Source organism: Conger conger, chromosome 15 (genome assembly GCF_963514075.1).
Source record: "Conger conger chromosome 15, fConCon1.1, whole genome shotgun sequence".
NCBI lineage: Eukaryota > Metazoa > Chordata > Actinopteri > Anguilliformes > Congridae > Conger > Conger conger.
Window position 1 is genome coordinate 25,066,733 of NC_083774.1, and position 18,815 is coordinate 25,085,547.

At 42.1% G+C, this 18,815-nt stretch overlaps 1 protein-coding gene and 1 long non-coding RNA gene across 2 annotated transcripts; one reads left to right on the forward strand and one right to left on the reverse strand.

The window, feature by feature from the left end:
* The first annotated feature begins 101 nt into the window (after positions 1-101).
* Positions 102-3,534, forward strand: aph1b (APH1B gamma secretase subunit). Its single transcript, XM_061221684.1, has 6 exons — positions 102-430; positions 1,303-1,473; positions 1,756-1,829; positions 2,102-2,224; positions 2,684-2,811; positions 3,270-3,534. Exons 1-6 carry the CDS (start codon positions 318-320, stop codon positions 3,435-3,437), a joined length of 777 nt encoding a protein of 258 aa, XP_061077668.1. The 5' UTR covers positions 102-317; the 3' UTR covers positions 3,438-3,534.
* A 5,008-nt stretch (positions 3,535-8,542) lies between these two features.
* Positions 8,543-18,273, reverse strand: LOC133111783 (uncharacterized). The gene is made up of 2 exons (XR_009705017.1): positions 18,179-18,273; positions 8,543-10,418 (listed from the first exon to the last, which is right to left on the reverse strand). It is a non-coding gene; the product is annotated as an uncharacterized LOC133111783 (long non-coding RNA).
* Between the last annotated feature and the right edge of the window lie 542 nt (positions 18,274-18,815).

Below are 18,815 nucleotides of genomic sequence, written 5' to 3' on the forward strand. Positions count from 1 at the left end.
GTCTTAATAACATTATTTGATATTTTTTTAAGTCATCCAAGCTGTAGGTGACGCTGTTTTAAGAGTTGATGGTAACAAGATGGTTTGAGTCATGTGCCAAGTGCGGTAAGACAGGAAGAGGTAGTTGTTTGTGCCTAAGTGAATTGGCTTGTAATTACATCGAAGTGAAAGAGAATGAAAATATTCATATGTTTTATTTGAGAAAGAAGCTCTTTAAATGAAATCTGACTGGTTTATTACTCAATCACTTTGCTGAATCGTATGACGAGTCATAAAAGGACAGATTTCAGGAACTTCACTACGAACCCAGCCCCAAAATGACAACATCGGTGTTTTTCGGGTGTACGTTCATTGCGTTCGGCCCGGCGATTTCGCTGTTCCTCTTTACCATTGCCAGGGACCCACTGAGAGTCATCTTTCTTATCGCTGGGTAAGTTGTATATGTTCTTAGCACTGCGTATGACTAACAAATGCTAGCAAGCACACGTTTTTTTTGCGAATACGGTTGTATTACAGCGGCCCGGCTTGTGTAGGTGACTGGTTGTGTCATAAGCGCTAACCAACTAACGTTACTTCACTGACGCAAACATTACATCGATGATTATGACGATGGTCCATCGCTCATGTTAAATTATAGTGAGACGTTAAATATTAATTTACCAGTTTATCAAATGCTTCAGCGAAACGGTATGAATTTTAGCTAGTTTGGGAATTGGGGAAACTCCGATTTGCAATCACTGAAGCATCACAACGCCATAGTTGTATTGTTGCACGGACGTGCTGTAGCTCGTTCAAATGCCATCATTCATAGGTTGTGGGCCAAGACAGCATTTGGCTACACTTGATGTACACTACCCTGCAGATAATCCCCTACTCTGTGTCGGACAGTCACGCACGGTAAAATGGATCACATTATGTGGCGCTGTGATTGGTTTGTCTTCTATGCCTCAGGGACAGCTCACATTGACGAGTAGAGCATTGTGACGAATCGAGACTATGGCATTTCACCGCGCAGTTTATTTGTAATTGATGTGAATACGCTTAAACTTGGCAATACCCGCTGAACTTGTATAATTTTTTTTAAGTGGATGCTTTTTGTGAACATGAGAGAATTAAGTGACATTATGACTTAAAGGGGTCATCGACCCCTGTCTAGAAATAGCACAAATTAATGACATTTTATTTATGGCTTTTTCAGAATAACACCCTTCATCTTAACAAGAATTTCCCATGTGCTTCCTGCCCTGCAGCGGTCCTTGTGTGCACTGCTGGGTGATGGCTTTTTATGTGTGTACTTTTCAGGGCCTTCTTCTGGCTGGTGTCTCTGCTGCTGTCCTCGCTGGTGTGGTTCATTGCTGTCCAGATCAGTGACAAAAACAATGCCTCCCAGCAGAAGGGCCTGTTGATATTTGGGGTGGTCCTTTCTGTGCTCCTGCAGGAAACCTTTCGGTTTGGATACTACAAACTGCTGAAGTAAGAGTATCCCCTTCGTGAGCCGGGTTACAACACAACTCAGCCCTTTTGAACAGGTGTAATGGGACTGTAACCTCTCAGTGCAGCATAAATGAGCTTCCACCACTCAAGTATTCAAACATCCATCACCATCCTACACTGTGCAATGAATTAAAAATTAGCAGAGTGAGCGTAATTTGAAAAGAATTAAGATTTATTCTAGTCTCATTACTGAATGTGTATTGTCATTTTATTTTGAGTAATTTTTAATCCAAATGATAAAAACATTGCCTTGGTTTCTAGGAAAGCAAATGAAGGCCTCCTGGCTCTTAGTCAAGAGGACACCATGCCCATCTCCATGCGTCAACTGGCATATGGTACGTGAGGTGCAGCTACAAACAAAATTCAAGCAGGACACAGACCTCAACAAGTTTTGTCTATATGATCTATATCATTGATGGGACAGGCTTCAAATGGGGGGGGGGAAGGGAAAAGGGAATACAAGTTACAAAGAAATTAAAATTGTCTTAGGGACTCTGTCCTGTGTTACAGTCGATAGTGCAGTTCCACATTGTGTTATTGAGGAAATAAAGTAGTGGTGAATTGATAGATCTTAGTGTGCAAGACTGACAGAGTCTGTATCTCCCAGTGTCTGGCCTCGGGTTTGGATTCATGAGTGGAGCTTTCTCAGTCGTCAACATCCTGGCTGACTCCCTGGGCCCTGGTACTATTGGTATCCACGGAGACTCCCAGCACTACTTCATATCGTCAGGTATTGTTTTCAAAAGGATTGTTGAAAAAGAAGGATTTAAAACATGTTTGTTTGTGTGCTTGTTGGAATTCTTATGCATCCCACTTTCACGTTTCTAGAGTCAAAATGTAACCTCCTTTTGAGCTTATATCTCTCTTTCCGCTTGAGTGTACAATGAACAAAAGCTTTGGTGCCAAGGATATCTTCCGCATTCTTCTGAAACAGATTGACTGTATCGCATTTGTCCACCAGAGGGTGCAGTTTGTAATGCATGTCACGTGCCGTCTCATGCGCTAGCACCATTGTGGCTGTTTGTATGTGTGAGTGTTAACTGAAGATTTTACAGTTCACTTGAGTGCCATAAACCTGTTGCTAGTGCCCTGTTAATGACCGTGCTATGCAGTGGATGTGTTTTAAGTGGGGGTTAATGGGAACTGCTGAATGGAGATAATTGATGGCTGCCGCTGTTGCCTCCCGTAGCCTTCATGACGTTGGCCGTCATCCTGCTGCACATGTTCTGGGGTGTGGTGTTCTTCGAGGCCTGCGAGAAGCAGAGATGGCTGTCTCTGGCTGTGGTGGTCGTCAGTCATCTGCTCGTGTCCTGCCTGGTAAGCAAACGTATCAACCTCAGTCATGTCGCTTTCACTCCTCACTGTAGTACTGGGATCTGAGGCTTCTCTTAAGATAAGGTAACCTAAGGCACGTGGGTTGGGGTTTTTGTGATGTGTCTTGTGTAAGGAGGCTGATTAAAACTGCCTCAATTAGGCCCGAAGGGACTTAACTGGGCACTCCAGACCATGCTAAGCGGCGGTAAGTCAGAGGGTTGTTGGTTTGATCCCACCCTGGGTGTGTCGAAGTGTCCCTGATAAGACACCTAACCCCTAAATGCTCCTGACGAGCTTGGCATAGCAGCCAATTGCCGTTGGTGTGTATGAATGAGTGAATGAGAAGCATCAATCGTACGGTGCTTTGGATAAAAGGCGCTACATAAATGCCAACCATTTAACACTTACCCTGTTGACTGTTCTTGGAAAGCCTAAAGCCCCGTTCCCTCTGTGCCTTGCAGTCCTTCATGAACCCGCACTACGAGGGCAGCCTGATACCGGCCTACTTGATCATGTTCCTGATGGGCGCCTGGGCCTTCTCCTGTGCTGGGGGCTCCCTCCGCAACCTCAAGCTCTGCCTCACCTGCAAAGACAAGGACTTCCTCCTGGCCAATCACCGGCCCAGATAACACCCGAGGGCTGGCACAGGGACACTTTCCAAAACTCAGAGGCTGAAAAAAAAAAAAAAAGAAAAGAAAGAAAAAAAAAAGAAAAGAAAAAAAAGAACTCTTTCGGTGTGGTGAAGACCACACCGGTTCAATGTAATCTACTTCTTTTTTGGGTTTTAACACACACGAGTGCACACACATGCACACACAGACACACAAAACTTTTATCTTCTGGGTACTTATGTAGGTAGCTAGGCACTGGGAGTGGGCTGCTGGGTAGTGCTGGGGCAGGAGAGGACCCAGTGTGAGCCGTACCTCTCCCCTACTCTGAAGCTGGAACCAGGCTAGCCTGATCTTGAGCCAAAGCCGGATGGCCCGGTATAACAGTTACTTATCCTCTGCATTAATCACAATCTGACTGCTGGCTCATGCCTCAAATTAGAGAACTGCCTCAACTCTGTCTGCAGTGCAAAAATCAAGAGCCCACCAACCCCAAAACACTAGACTCAATATTATTTCTGTCTACCTGTAGTGCTGTGTTCAGCAATGGTGGTGTGCTCTTTTTTTTTTCTTCTCTCTTTCGATATTGGGAGCTTGGGTTTTTTATTTATTTTTATTTTTTTATTACAGGCAACAGAAGCGGCGTGGCTAACTGATGCTCGTTCTTAGCAGTGCGGGCAGCAGTTTCAGTAACGCCGTGGGTTGAGTTGTAGCGAATCGGCACGATAAACGGGGAAGTTGGACAGCCGGTGTGAGATGGTCTGGTTCCAGCTGTGCAGTGGAGCAGGGGTATTGGTCATTCTGATATCTCCCTTTCTCTTGGGCTGCTCCTGAGAGGGGGCAATGCAGCAACAAGATTCAGTCTGTGTGGGGGGGGGGGCGGGGCTAGCCTGTGCCTGCAGGCTCAAAGGCCTCAAGCTCTGCAGGGCACAGAGGAGAGAGGAGTGGTCCCAGACCAAAGTCTCCAAATTTAAATTTGTCGTTATGCGATTTAATTGTGAGCTTTTTCCTGCCTTCCCCTTGTTTTGCGAGCAACGTCTACGCGTCACGATGGCTCATTGTACAGATTTAGTTTCATGTTCTTGTGGAGATGGCACTGGCTGCTACCATGTTAATCGAGTCATCTCTCGCCGTCTACGTCTGTCCTCTTCTCTGTTCTGCCTCCCATGTTTTTGTTTTTTGTGCCTTCTATAGCATTAATCAGGTCCCCAGGACTTAACATTCCTTACTAGTTTTGTAAGTGCACCTGGTTGTCCCTAGCAACCAGTCTCATACAGAGCACCTGAGATAACTATCTATCAGAAGCTTTTTCTGTGGTGGCCTGCCATTTCACTACTCAGTCCACTGTTCTATTATCCTGCTTTATTAAAACTGAGTTTCCATTCTCATATGGGCTGAAATTTTCATCATGGTTTCTAAGGGTTGTTTTCTTACTTTGACTTTGTGAAATTGAAACTGCTGAATCATAGTAGTGTGCCAACTGTTCGTCTATCTGGTATTGACAATGGTTAATTTTTTATTTTCTGAGCTTACATGAGTAGTACATGGTCTTTAATTATAGGGAGATGCACTAAGCCACTCTCCTGGCTATAATAAACATCTATAAAATGTATGTTTTGGAAGAATGTGGCTCAGTTTTATTTTAATTAGCTTGTTAATTATGATGTGCTTATTGGATTAGTGCTGCTAATCTGTAGCTATAGCAATCCGGTTTAATCGCATTACCTCAAGGGTTATTATGATCAGTTGGATAGGACTGCTGTTAATATATGCTTTGCACTACCTGGCAGTGACAGTGAGCATGTGGATCTATTGATTCATTAATAAATGTTGGGGTAAATATTAGTTGGTTTGGGGGGAAACAAGGCCCAGTTCAATCTAACTGCAATATGCACCATCTTGAAATTCATACTTAATTTTACGGTTTTGTTTTTGTTTCACGTGAAACTTTCCTTAGAAAGGCTTAACGAATGTAATTAAATAAAAAATGAGTTTAAATTCATGAAGCAAAGCTATTAAAGTGCATTACAGTTGGATTGAATAGAGGCCAAAGACACATCCTTTCACTCATTGTGAGTAAAGTTCACTTAATTTCCCACTTATTTGAACTTGAAGTTGTTGATATACCTGTGCAGGCAAAGTAGCAACTTTGTTTTATCTTTTTTCCTGATTTTTGGTTGTATTTGAAAAAAAAAAAAAAAAAAAGAATCAAGGCATTTAAGAGGTTTTTCTTTTGTTGACAAGGGCTGATTTGCTCTATTGTGTTTTGAACTGAAATGCCTTTTTACAGTAAAAGGAAAAAAATAGATACAGTGTTGAGCTGTTGTTTTTAACTGTACATAGAAACCACTCAAGAACTCAATGCAGGACTGGACTCGATGACAGAGCAAACCAAGTTTGATGCAGAATTTTATTGATCCTGTCATGACAAACCATAGCCCTGAATGAATACCCTGCCCTCACGGTCTGGTTGACCGCTGGCCTACGGTGCCTGATGGAGACCGTTGGCTCGGGTGGAAGGAGCCAGACACAAGCACTGGTGCCTGGACTATGTGTCTGAGCTTTTCCTGTGAGAAACGCCACAGGTTTTAATTGGAGATGCCTGAACAACGCTCATTATCTGCTTCTCTTCACTCCACCTTGTCCGAAGGGTACATGTCAAAGCAACAAGAACTCTGAAATTCAGCAATATCTTGCTCAGGCAAATCTCTCTAAACTTTGTCTTCTGTTATCCCAAGGTTTAAGGGCCCCACGAAGCATGTCTCGGTGATGCTGGGGTTAAGAAACATTCGGAGATCAATTTAAAGTCGGATTGTTTGACTGATTTAAGTAAAGAATGTAAACTTCATGGCTAAATTTCATGTGAAGTTCAAGGCGAACGAACAGAATACATTGTGTGCATTTCTAATACTTTGATTTCCAAAAATGTGTGACTACTACTAAGACTTCTGCAAACCTGTCTTTGAAATGATTCTCATCGAATGTATATTTCCGGTGCTTAGAGACCCTTGTTTTAGCTGCATTTTCAGCAAGTGTGTAAAACCAAACATTCCCCCATCCAGACCTTTATCTTCTTGCTTACCTTTTTCCCTTTTAAGATCAACCATTACGCATTCTCTCTCATAGGAATAGTTTGTACTTGTGTAAATCTGGGTGGAAGGACACTGGTGTGTACTGGGGTTAGTAACACATGCCCAATAAACTGAGCTTGATTATATGCACAGATTGTGTGGAAGACTCTTCTTCTGCCTGAAAGTAATGGATACTAAAGATAAGAGCCTCAGAGCTGGCAGTCTTGTGACACACATTCCCTCCCGCAGAGAGCTCCGCAGAACTTAATGTGCCGTCTTAGTTTAAATCGGTTTAATTGCTGTCAGACAGCATTCCTGTGGATGCGCCAGGGTGCAGGCAAAATAAATTGCCCAACTGTAATTTTGATAAGTAAGCATAATGACATTTGTGTCAGAAGCAGGGATAATGAGAAGCCCATTGTTCAAGTGGAACCACATTCTCTCTCAGCTATCTACCTCTACAGACCATTAATTTAACTTTTCTTCTTCCACAAATTCACCAGAAGTTCCATAACAGCACAATATGTTTGGAGACACAACCATAACATGTGGTGGGGCTACATTTGGCAGTTGATGTGTTGGTTGTTTTGAGCCATTTTACAGCAAGAAAAAGTGCTACAGATTCGACTTAATTTCACATGGATAAATGTCCTCATTACATATTATATAGATGCTTGTTCACAGGTTTAAGATGTTTTAAGTTTATTTTGGGATGAGAAGCTATGGAGGGAAAAACAATACATTTGAACTTCCTGTGGCCTCATCCTCCTGTGGCACTCAACCGGACATACGAGACATAGGGTGTCACTTTCCATTTGTTGAGTTTACCCACAGGGCAAAAAGATGCATTTACAGTGATCGATTATGAAAAAACAAAACCGCAGAATTACCATTTTCAAGCATGGCCTTTGGGCATTCAAAAACACTTAAGCGTTAAAGAATTGCCCCAAAATATCCATTTTGCTCCAATGTGCCTATGGGAGGACTACATCTCAACCAAAAGAAAGAAAGAGAAGTATTAGGAAATATTGTTACTCCTCCATTCCCCACATTTGCCAATAACCAGAAAGTTTGTTATGCTCTCAGATAAAATGCAAATCTAGAACACAGAGTGCTCTTCAATAAACAGGCCCAAGGCCTAGAGTAAAGACATTGGACTTGCTGGAACCAAAACACAACTCTTCCACTTCTTCCCTTTTTCTGTGATTAAGCTGCTGGGGTTTGCATTAAATCAGGGCTGCACAGCAAGGCCTGATCCGCTTCAGGATTTTGTACCAACTGATCTGCTCTTAATGATTTAATTTGCTAAATAATGTCTTGATCAGACATTTGTATATGCACTAGCTGCAGACTGCAAGTGTGTCCTAAAACATGTACTGTGCTCAAGTAAAGGAGTGAACCAACAAAATTCTAGAGCTGTCAGAAAAATACTTGTAGGTAATCAGCTCATTAATGCAGTACACCTGGAGATGGCCAGAAAGAGAGGGAGAAGCACAGGATCGCCAGCAGGGGGCAGTAAATTCACCACCACGTAACAAGCAAGACCACAGAACCCAGTCACCCAGCCATGATCCCACAGATGGCACTCTGTAATGAGCCTTCCAACTGTGCTAGTTCTCTGCCTGTGGGTGGCAGTACAGAGTGGCTAAGGAACTGGACTTGCAAGTACAATATTTAATTCCCAATTGGAGCACAGCTTTAGTTCACTTGAGGAAGATGCTTAACCGCATTCACTTAAGTGAAAATATTAAATTGTATAAATTGTATGCAAAGACTGTGTGCCAAATGGCAAAATGCAACGTACTACACTCTGGGAGGGGATGATGAACTGTGGTTTCAGTGTGTTGTTCCAGATTAGCAAACTTTACAAGCGCTGCCACATAAAAAAAATTTTTGGGTAAAAAGCATTGAACCAAGACTTTATAATCTAATGAATATAAGTAATTAGTGCTGGACTTTCTCCAACCCTGAGCCTCTTTGCCCTTTCTGTTGATCTGTAGTATGCTTGTCACACATTAAATGTTTAGTGTAAAGGAAAATGTATATACTGTAACATCAGGTCTTACAAGAACAGCTTTTATAAAGAATGTGTGCCACAATTTGTGAAACATTTGAATCTTAACCTTTCAAAATCAAGCGTATTAAGCTTCCAGTAACATTCTCTGCTTTACACAGAAGGTGTTACAACAAAAAAAGACAAAATAATACAGCAATAACCTCTGCAATTATAACATCAAAACATCAAAAAATCAGAATGACAAAACATCAGCGAGAAAAACAATCTTAGAAGGTACCCTGTATTCACCGAAATCATGTTAATCAGCATTACAAAACTATGAGGGTTTTTTTTTTTTTTTCATCCAGGCTTAAATCCTCAGCAACACGATATATAACAATGGCAATGATGTGGGACAATACCTTTATGTATTTATATTTCAATTTAAATAAATTAATGTAATAAAAGTAATTCATTTCTATTTAAAGAAATTTCTAAATGCATAAATACATGTATGTATTTACAGGCTGTATCTTAGATCATAAGTGAATTTGCACATTGTCTGGACAGATCAATTATATTAGTGATTCCAGTTTGTCCCTGGAATCTTGAACGAGGCAATACAACTGGAATAAACTGGATTGTAATACTCAGTCAGGCAGTGAGATCGGAGGCCATTTTGTCAAGCTTATTGGATACTGGTGTTCTGTAGCAGGCCGTGAGGTTCAAGCACCTCCTCTTTGGCTCCGCAGTCGCTTGGGCGTCGGTCTCATGACTGGTCAGGCAGAGCGGGGTCAGGGGTCAGCCCACAGCCAGTCCAGGGCAAACAATGGGGTTTTGTGCATTATTCCCACAGGTCACCCATGTAGAACTCTGCGATCTCTCCAGATGGAATGGAATCCAGGGGATATTGTAGATACGTGATCCCCGATGCAGCACGGGGTGTCCTTTGCCAGGCTGTTGTCCCTGAGAGCTGGGTCATGTTCAGCCTCAATGTTTACTTAAATGGAAACGGTGGTGTGTGGAACATCCTGGTGCAAACCGTGGGCGGACTGACACGAGTACGGGTACGGTTTGCTACTATGGCGTCTGAGAAGGCCATTCTGTACATTCTCGCATAGGCCTACATCATTATTAATTCGGGCTACGCCCCTGACACAACCACCAAACGGGAGCAAACAGACATTGCAAAACAATGCACGGCATTGGGAGGAAATGTATCGTTCAACATGGAAACCATAGGAAAATGTTTTCCGATTGAATGTGCCCCTACTCTTTTTACAGCGCTTAGGAGCCCCGCCCTGTTCCTCCTCACCTCCATTTACCTCTTTACATATGAATCTTACAAACATCTCACCTTTTGGCCTGTGCCCTGTATCCCCTCTGGTAGTTTGAGAAGCAATGAAGTTACTCATGAGTCATGACAATGAATGACTGTTGCTGGAGAAGACAGAATTTCTCACTACCCAGTGGAAATCTATCCTATGTTAAATTATACCACCACCACTTCCCCGACCTCAGTCAGCATAAAGGCAGCCAGTCATAGCGTTGTCTCTCCCTGCCAGAAGCATATGAAAAGGAAGTCCAGTTGGAACAGAACAGTCACATGGGCAAAAAACAATCCATCCAAACCCCGTGAACGCATTACAGCTGTGTATTCCCGTCCCTCCTGATCTAAATATACACACTCAAACTTGGGTGTCAAAAAGGACACCTGTCAATTAAAAAAAATAAAAATAAAAATAAAAAAGATCTGATTTATGCCGCACAGTCAGTTGAGCTGGGCACCATGCGCCTTTGCAGATAGGTTTTTTGGTTTGTTTGTCACTGCAGCTGTGTTGCTCTCGGGTGATGAAGAGTTACACTTTGGAGATAGATTCTTTCTCGCCTGGCTTGTACATGATGTTCTTGGCCCTCTGCTGGTCTCTCTCAGCCCTGGAATGAGAGCACATGATTCAGGAATGTGCAGGCATACATATGCATACATGCTGCTTTTTATATTACAGATTACATTAACAGATTTGTAGCATTATATTCTAAGATTTTATTCACCCATGTATTATAGACCCACCCCCCTTCCATGACGTATGCATTCTATAGTTATTCCAGAGCCTAACACTTTGAAGTTACCCTACTGGTCACCTTTAGTTGGCTTTTCATAAATGTCAGCAGAAACACAAGCCTGCCATTTGATATTTGACTATATCTCTTTGCCAAAGTAAACCCAGTGACTATACACACTCAGTGAGTAATTTATTAAGTAGACCTGTACACCAGTATTAATGCAAATATTTAATCAGCCAATCATGTGGCATCAACTAAATGCATCCAAGCATGCAGACGTGGTCAAGAGCTTCAGCTGCTGTTCTGACCAAATGTTAGAATGGGAATCTAAGTGACTTTGACCGTGGAATGATTGTTGGTGCCAGACATGGTGGTTTGAAACTGCTGATCTCTTTGGATTTTCATGCACAACAGTCTCCAAAGTTTGCATGGAGAATGGTGAAAAAACAAAACATCCAGTGAGCAGCAGTTCTGCAGGCAACAATTCCTAAAAGAACTGCAGGCAAAAATGCATTGTTAATGAGAAGGGGCAAAGGAGAAGGGCCAGACTGGTCAAAGCTGACAGGAAGGTGACGCTAATAACCACGCATTACAACAGTGGTATGCAGAAGAGCATCTCTGAACACACAACACGTCAAACCTCTAAGTGGATAGGCTACAGCAGCAGAAAAATAAAAGTCTAATAAATACCCAATAAAGTGCTCACTGAGTGTATATCTCCTGGCTCAAGGGAAACAGGGCCAGGCTTGATAACTATTTGATTGGGAGGCCTTTTCTGAAAGTAGGAGATTCTGTCTTTTGTATTAAACATTAAACTGTGGTCCTGCCTCACTGTGGCTATTAACTGCACAGCACTTTCTTTTTAATACAAACATTGATCATTGTTTTGAACAGACAGAAAGCCTGCGTCTGCTCCTAATTCACAATGAATCACTGCCTCTCCTTTGCATGTCCTATACATCAGTGCAATCACCATGTGGTCTGAGGACAGGCCTTCTCCCTGCTGAGCTGAGTTGGTCAAGTGGTCAGGTCTTATATCAGCACCACCTCATTTAAATCTTAGGCTGCCATTCTTGCATGCACAGCAATATTCAAGAAGCAGAAATGTATTTTATATATAATGCTGGGATCATACATTGACCTCTCTTACCAAATATGCATGCTGAGCTAATGCTGAACTTATCTGTATAAAAGACGAACATGCCTACCCACTCTAACACCCATCCAATGACAAGTTTCTGGCAAGACATCTCATGAAGAAAGAAGGAAACCCAATGTGCTGGTTGGCAGATGCTTCCTGCATAAGTCGTCTTGTCAGAGTTTGTTTTCCCAACCTGACAGCCATAATGTAAGCTACTGCCTGGCACCTGCCCCATGTAAAAAGGTCACTGCACTGGCAAGAAATGCCTCAGTGGGCTGTGGAGCTCCACTAACCTTAACTCTTGTCCCTAAGAACATTCTCTGTGGTAGTGAAAATAGACTAAGGTTAAGAGGTTAAAAGACTTCAGAAAGAGACTGATACCAGGACCAACCTCAGAGTGACCTGTTTGCAGTGTGAACTTCGTGGAGGTTTAAATATTTAAACTTTTTTTTTTTTTTTTAATGCTGTACATGCTTTTCCAAAAATCAGTTTGACCTCCAAAAGGTTGTTTATAATATTGAATATATGTCAATATTGTAAGCCTACTAAGGAAGATGTTGCAAAGGCTATGCAATTTAGAAGGACTGCCTTTCAGAAGCTGTAGTTTTTATTGCATGTTTGTAACAATTTGCCAGCCAATCATAAAGTATCACTGGTGAACTGGAAGTTAAAAATAAATAGGCTTACTGAGTTGCTGCAATGTGCATTCCTAAAATAAAATGCTACACACACGTACAGTTGCATCCAACTCATGTGCAATTCTCAGATACAATGCTCACTGAAATCAGTGTGAATCATTGTACCGGCGCATAACTGATGCCTGTGGTGGCTGTCAGTTGACCTTGAATCAGCTAAGTCAGTTTCACAAAATCTTCACAAATAGCCCTTATACGAGGCAGCTATGACGACATGTCTTGGAACCCCACACAATGTATGCTGCACCCACTGAGGTATATGGTGCATTTTGACAATATCCAAGGAATAGGTCAAGATGCTACCCACAAAGCCAGAAGGAATACCACTTTGAGAGAAATGTGATGCACAGTTAACCACCAATCACACAAACCAGAACCAGAGCTATGAAGAGGAGAGAAAGACTGGGCTCCTCGTTCAGTAAATAAAATAGACTTCTTCTAATCCTGTCACTCCATGCCACTGAGTAGGTGGTGGAACCAACAGTGTGCATTGAAGAAGTGAGTATTGGATCCAATGAAGCTCCTCAATTATTACCACTCCACCATACTGTTTGTAAAGTTTCCTGGACACTCCACTGAATTTTGGTGAATGTGCACTGGGTTACCAGGGTCATCATCACCATTCCCCCTCAGCAATTCAGCAAGAAGAGAAGAAAAGAGCCACACAGGTCCAAAGCCTACTATTCCTGACTGTGTATGAGGACCCAAGAGAGTTTGCACAATTGAATATAGTTTCTTGATAACCTTCTCCCTGACAATGCCAAAGAGCACATTAAGTAGCAGGTATTGTTAGATCACCTCAATAAGGAAGATACATTGATACTGACAGCAGACTCATACAGCATTAGTGACTATCCTTATTTCAAAACTGTTAGCTCTGCTAACACAGCATGGCAAGCCCCGCCAACTGGGGCTGAGAACAATTGCTGACCTGATGGATAGTCCTGCAGTTAGGAATGTTGAAACCAAAGTATTCTGCAATTTTGCCTTCAAACCAAGGGCATTAGCTGGGATGCTCTCCCAGTTAGGTGCAAAGATCAGGCAAGATGAAACTACACTGTGTGTATTGCAACAATAATCAGCCTTTTCCCAACCAATGCTCACATTTCAGTCAGCTCAGAAAGGATCAGACAGAGCATTGGATCCAGACCAACAAGACATGTTGGAGATTTTGGAGGCACTATCAAACTGCACAATGTAAGCTTAGATTTACTTGCAGAGGAAACTCTTGGAAGCCCTCCACAAATTTAATGAAGAATGTCAAAGGGAGTTCCGAGAAAGGAGAATACAGAAAAGGAGAGCATGACATACTCTGTATAGAGGCATAGAGATAACACTCGCCTGACATTCAGAGAAAGCAGTCCCCTATGTAGCAGAGATTGACAAGCTGGAGCAAGCCAGATTTATTACTAGGCTGTCACCTGACTCTGTCAGAGTAAGGTCCAGTGGTACATTCCATACCACATGGATGAATACAGCAGAAAGCATAGAATAGCGTTCAACTGTTCCTTCAAATACAAGATTGAAAATTGTAACGACCTCCTCTTGCCTGGGTAAAAAAAGTTGGTCCCACACTTCTAGGTGTGATGTTAAATTTCAGGGAACATGCTGTTGCTATGAGCAGTGACATTAAAGGCATGTTCCACTGGGTCCACCATCAAAGATACTTGTTCAGCTTCTGTGGAACAAGAGTTGAGGGTTGAATTACCCTCACCTATCTCAAGACCTCTTGAAATCATGGTGGACATGGGAAAAATAGCTCCAGTGCATTAGGCACATCATCTTGCTCCAGTGTTATGTGAGTCAAGCAATGGATTCCGCTCAAATCACAGATATTTTGTGATGCTTCAGAAAGCGGATATGGATCAGTCACTTATCCAAGAACAGAGATGCCGAAGGCAAGGTTGAAGTGGCATTAGTCACTGCCAGTTCAAGAGTCACCATAGTGTTGAACTGAATCTGGACTGATTCATGTAGATATAAATTTGTTCTGGGAAACAGAGCGCCTGAAATCCAGTAACTGACTGACACTAAGGCAGGGCACTACATGGAATCTAAGAATAATCCAGCAGATGACATCACCCATAGTAAGTCCCTACAGGCTCTTGTAGGGGACAGCAGCTGGATTTAAGGCCCGTTGTTCCTCATACGACCCAGAGAAGAGCGACCACTTTCCCCAGACAGCTCGATTCCTGAAATTGAAGAAGAGATTAAGGCAGTAAGCCTCTATGGACTTTCTAGAACAGTAGCAAATACTGTTCCTAATGCAGATGAATTCCAGACGTTTCAAGAACTGCCAAATGCTACTGTTCTATCCTTTCTGTGTGCCTTCTGTAGCAGCCCATCGAGGAGTAGAGCTGCCTGTTCTGTGTTAGATCCAAGAGGATTGCTTCCCTGATGAGCTTAGCCTGCTGCATAAGTCTCTCCCTCAGTTCAAGTTGCTACCTTACACAAGCTCCAGAATTTGACAAAGAGATGAAATTCAGAGTAGGAGGGCGACTGCAGAGAAGTTAAAATTGTACGAGATTCAGGGTACAAGTTTGGTGATTAAGGACACTGATGAGAAACACTGATCCAGGCCCAGAAAGGGTTTTTGATATCTGCAGACATTACTGGATCATCCAAGAGCAGGAAGCAGTATGTTGTTATTGGCAGGTATGTCCACATTGCTGCAAGTGGGCAATAAAGCGAAGTTTCCAAGATGGCAGCCTCCTTGCATATGTTGTGACCCGCCATTCTACTCCACTGGAGTGGATTGTTTTGGCCCATCCAGAATCAAAGTAGGGTGTCAGAACAAGGTAGCACATCCTTTTTAAAATGTTTATGTTCCAAGAGGGAAAATGAACTGGAAGAGACTTATGAAGCTACATGTCCAGAGAACTTGGCAAAGCAGTAGATTTGAAAGAAAGAAAAGGGGGTAGACTAACTTCAAATTGAATCCCCTATGCCTCCCCCCACTCATGGTGGTACATGGAAGCAAGAGATAAGATCTATCAAGACTTGTCTCTGTGTCACACTTGGATCCCAAGAAGAAGTGCATAGAAATGGAGGACATTCTGAATTCAAACCCCTTTGATTAGGTTTCCTCTAACCTTGCAGACATTGATCCTGTGGATCCTCTCTTGGTGGGGCGGCCTGACACATCGTTGCCACTGGTTATCTACCCAGCATCACAACTGATAAGCCACCGATGCTGGAGGCAGCCAGGTATTTGCCGATCAGTTCTGGGCCCCACTTTCTCAGGAACAACCTACCAGTTAGGCAGTCTCTTCAGAAGTGGCACACAATGTCAGAATAATTGTTGATTGGTACAGTTACGTGATAGTAGACCGGCAACTTCAAGACATAATTGCCTGTTCGTTGTATCAATGTCAAGCCAAGTGCAGATGGGTCAGTGTAAATAGCTGAAGTTAAAGTTCAAGTTAAGATTTATAGCAGACCAGTAGCTTCTCATCTGCCTGCCAGCTATTCCTGAAGACTGACAAAGACAGGGAAGAGATTACAGACTGTTTGCCGACCTCCTTTAAGCTGAGCGTACACTACACAACTTAAAATTCTGTCCAAGATGAGCAGCTCACATCTGTCTCACGACTGTCTTTTAAAACTCGCTGCTGTTAAGTGCACACTATACAATGTATGAAACACAGAGAGGGCTGCACATTACATGATTTTTACAGGACTTTAAGGTTACCAAGGCTATGAAAATGTGACTGGCAAAATGATTTATTTTGATAGCCTTCTTGTTCTTTGAATTAAACTTGTGCAGTATTACTGTTCATGTGCAGTCTACCACGTTCATGATGCTAACAATGTAATACAATGATTAAACGGTTTAAATTCTCATGAAACATTACTTTTTTTTATTTAATTGTTTTCTAGCCTGAATTACACGTTGCATTCGACCCTGATACAAGTAAGCTAACAAGTTAAGTTAGTTAAATGTATTCCTCCATATGATTGCCAGTAGAAAAATTAACCTAATACATCTAAATCTAAAAAAATACATCTTCGTTTCAAATAGTGAAGGAACCAGTGGGTCTGTTCCCCAATAACTAAGGGAGAATGTCAAACTTATACCCTTTCCCTGAAATGGACATTGCCATGAATGAAACCGAAAACGCTATCACAGGAAGTGGAGAGGGGGGTGATTAGATCTGGTGGGGAAGAAACAAGGTATGGGGAATTGGGCTGAGGGCAGGGGTAGTGGATATAATACAAAGGTACTGATAAAGTACATTTGACAGGATAAGGGGCTAGACAGGTTTGTAGATTGGCCAACTACAAAGTGAGAATTTCTTGACTGTACTGGGCTTGGCTCCCATGTTTTGTAAATCTAAATCGAGAGCTCTCTGATTGGCTGTCCAGCTAGCGAATCAGTGCACAAGAAGAGAAATGAAAGTGACGAAAGCAAGCCATTCCAAAGTTACTATCACTACCAGACATAATTTTCGATTAGTATTACTAAATAGCGAGAGAACAAGGAAATTGCTGCAAACTGTTTGTTGTGAGCGAGACAATGGCTGCTTCTAGGTCCAACGCAATGCAAACACATTCCCCGGTCTTCTGGTTTCCATCTTTTTTGAAAGACAAATACAGACTACCGCCACCTGCTGGTGTGGAGAGTTATTACCTCTCACGCAGGCGCAGAAGGTACGTGCAACTCGGCCGTCGGCGGACCGTCATTGCGGTGTGTTCGGCACAGCCAACATTAACGACGCGTATCGACGCGAGGCGATCTTTGTCGACGTTCCGCGGCTGACAGTCGGTTTGGTGTGTCCGGGCCTTTAAGCCCAAAAGACAGGGCATCGTCACACCCTGATTGGCCAAGAGGGAAATGCACCAGGCTGCTCTCAATTACCAATTAAGTGCCAGTTCACACACCCTGAGCTGCAGGTGAATCTAATCACCCTCAAATCAGGCAGTGGAAGTTTGCTCGGCTGCAAACCGAAATCGAGGAATAGAAATGTAGCAGGACTTTCAAACCGGCAGACTCAGGTGTTTTTGCACATTTTCTCGGGAATTTATCAGGGATTTCAAAATTTGGGGGCAGCTGTTGAAAAAGTTTTGGAGGACTGTGACTTTAGGAAACTGTTTTAATTGGATGTTTAATAGGATTTTCTTGGACATCTTCAATCATTGTCATCTCTAACCAGATTCTCGTGGTGGCTGAGTCAGTTATTAATAAAATTGACAAAATATCCACAGTAGAAGGTGCACTTGTCACATCTTGTCTCATAGAAACTAAACAACTACATCTGTGCAAGTCAGGATAATTATGTTCTAGATTTCGGGATGTATTTTTTGTGATTCGTCATTGCCAAGTCCAAGCATACCCTATTGTAGCATTATTCCAGAATTAACCTGTTAGTGAAATGCTGTGTCTTTTTCAGTTTTCTTCAGTTGAAGTGCACTGAATAAAGTACATTTCAAGACAGGGAATAGACAATGATTGTTTTAAATCCTGTTTCTAAACTGCGAACACTCATGGCCATATGTTCTGTACACTCTGAAATAAACATTTTAGAATACAAGTGCTTTGTGTAAAACATTTAATTGATGAAGATGTGCTGAATACTTCTAGGGTCAAGTTCTTGCTTTTGTAAGTAGCCGGCGGCAGCTTAGTTTGTCATTTTTGTTTTCATGTATATTTTTCTGCTTCCTTCCAATTTTTCTCCTTTGTCTACATTCTGATAATGGGCAGTAATTTCAGCTGAACAAAGCACTAGTATCTTTCCTCGCACTGTATTTCTGTATTTTGTCCATTTACATGAAGTGTACATAAGTTTGTGGCTTACCTTTTCTTCCTCAACAAACAGCAGACGAGTGTCACAGTGAGCACAAGTCCCATCGCTGAGGCCACCACAATGGACGTCAGCATACCTGCAAGGCAAGTGAAAGTTAAGGCAGATACCCAACATTCACCTCTGTTGGACACAAGTGGAATGATGATGCTACGAACACCTCCAGGCCTACAGGTTCATGCAACACTCGGTGTTTTATGCTGTAGTCCCCTGGGGCCATTTAGGCAAATTCATTTCATGCTAGCTCACATGTACTGTATTTGTTACTCACCTTTTAATACAAGCATATATTTAGATAACTAAATAGAGATTTACACATGCTAATATTTAAGTCTTTTAAACAGAAGGTGAAATACTTGGAAAAACATAAATATATTCAGGAATAAAATATACCTTCATCAAATTGGAATGCAAAAGTAATGTTAGCACAGAGTATATTCATGATTTTAAGTTGTTTAAAATAACTTCCTCTCATGGTTAAAAAAACAAGTTGTTAAAATGTTAAAATTCAGTTAAGGTACAATAGGTAAGATTTTTGTGTTAAAAGATTGTTACAAGACCATTCACTTCCTATCATTGAAAAACACTCACTGACATGTTGACCCTCTACCTATTGTTATAGCTGTACAAT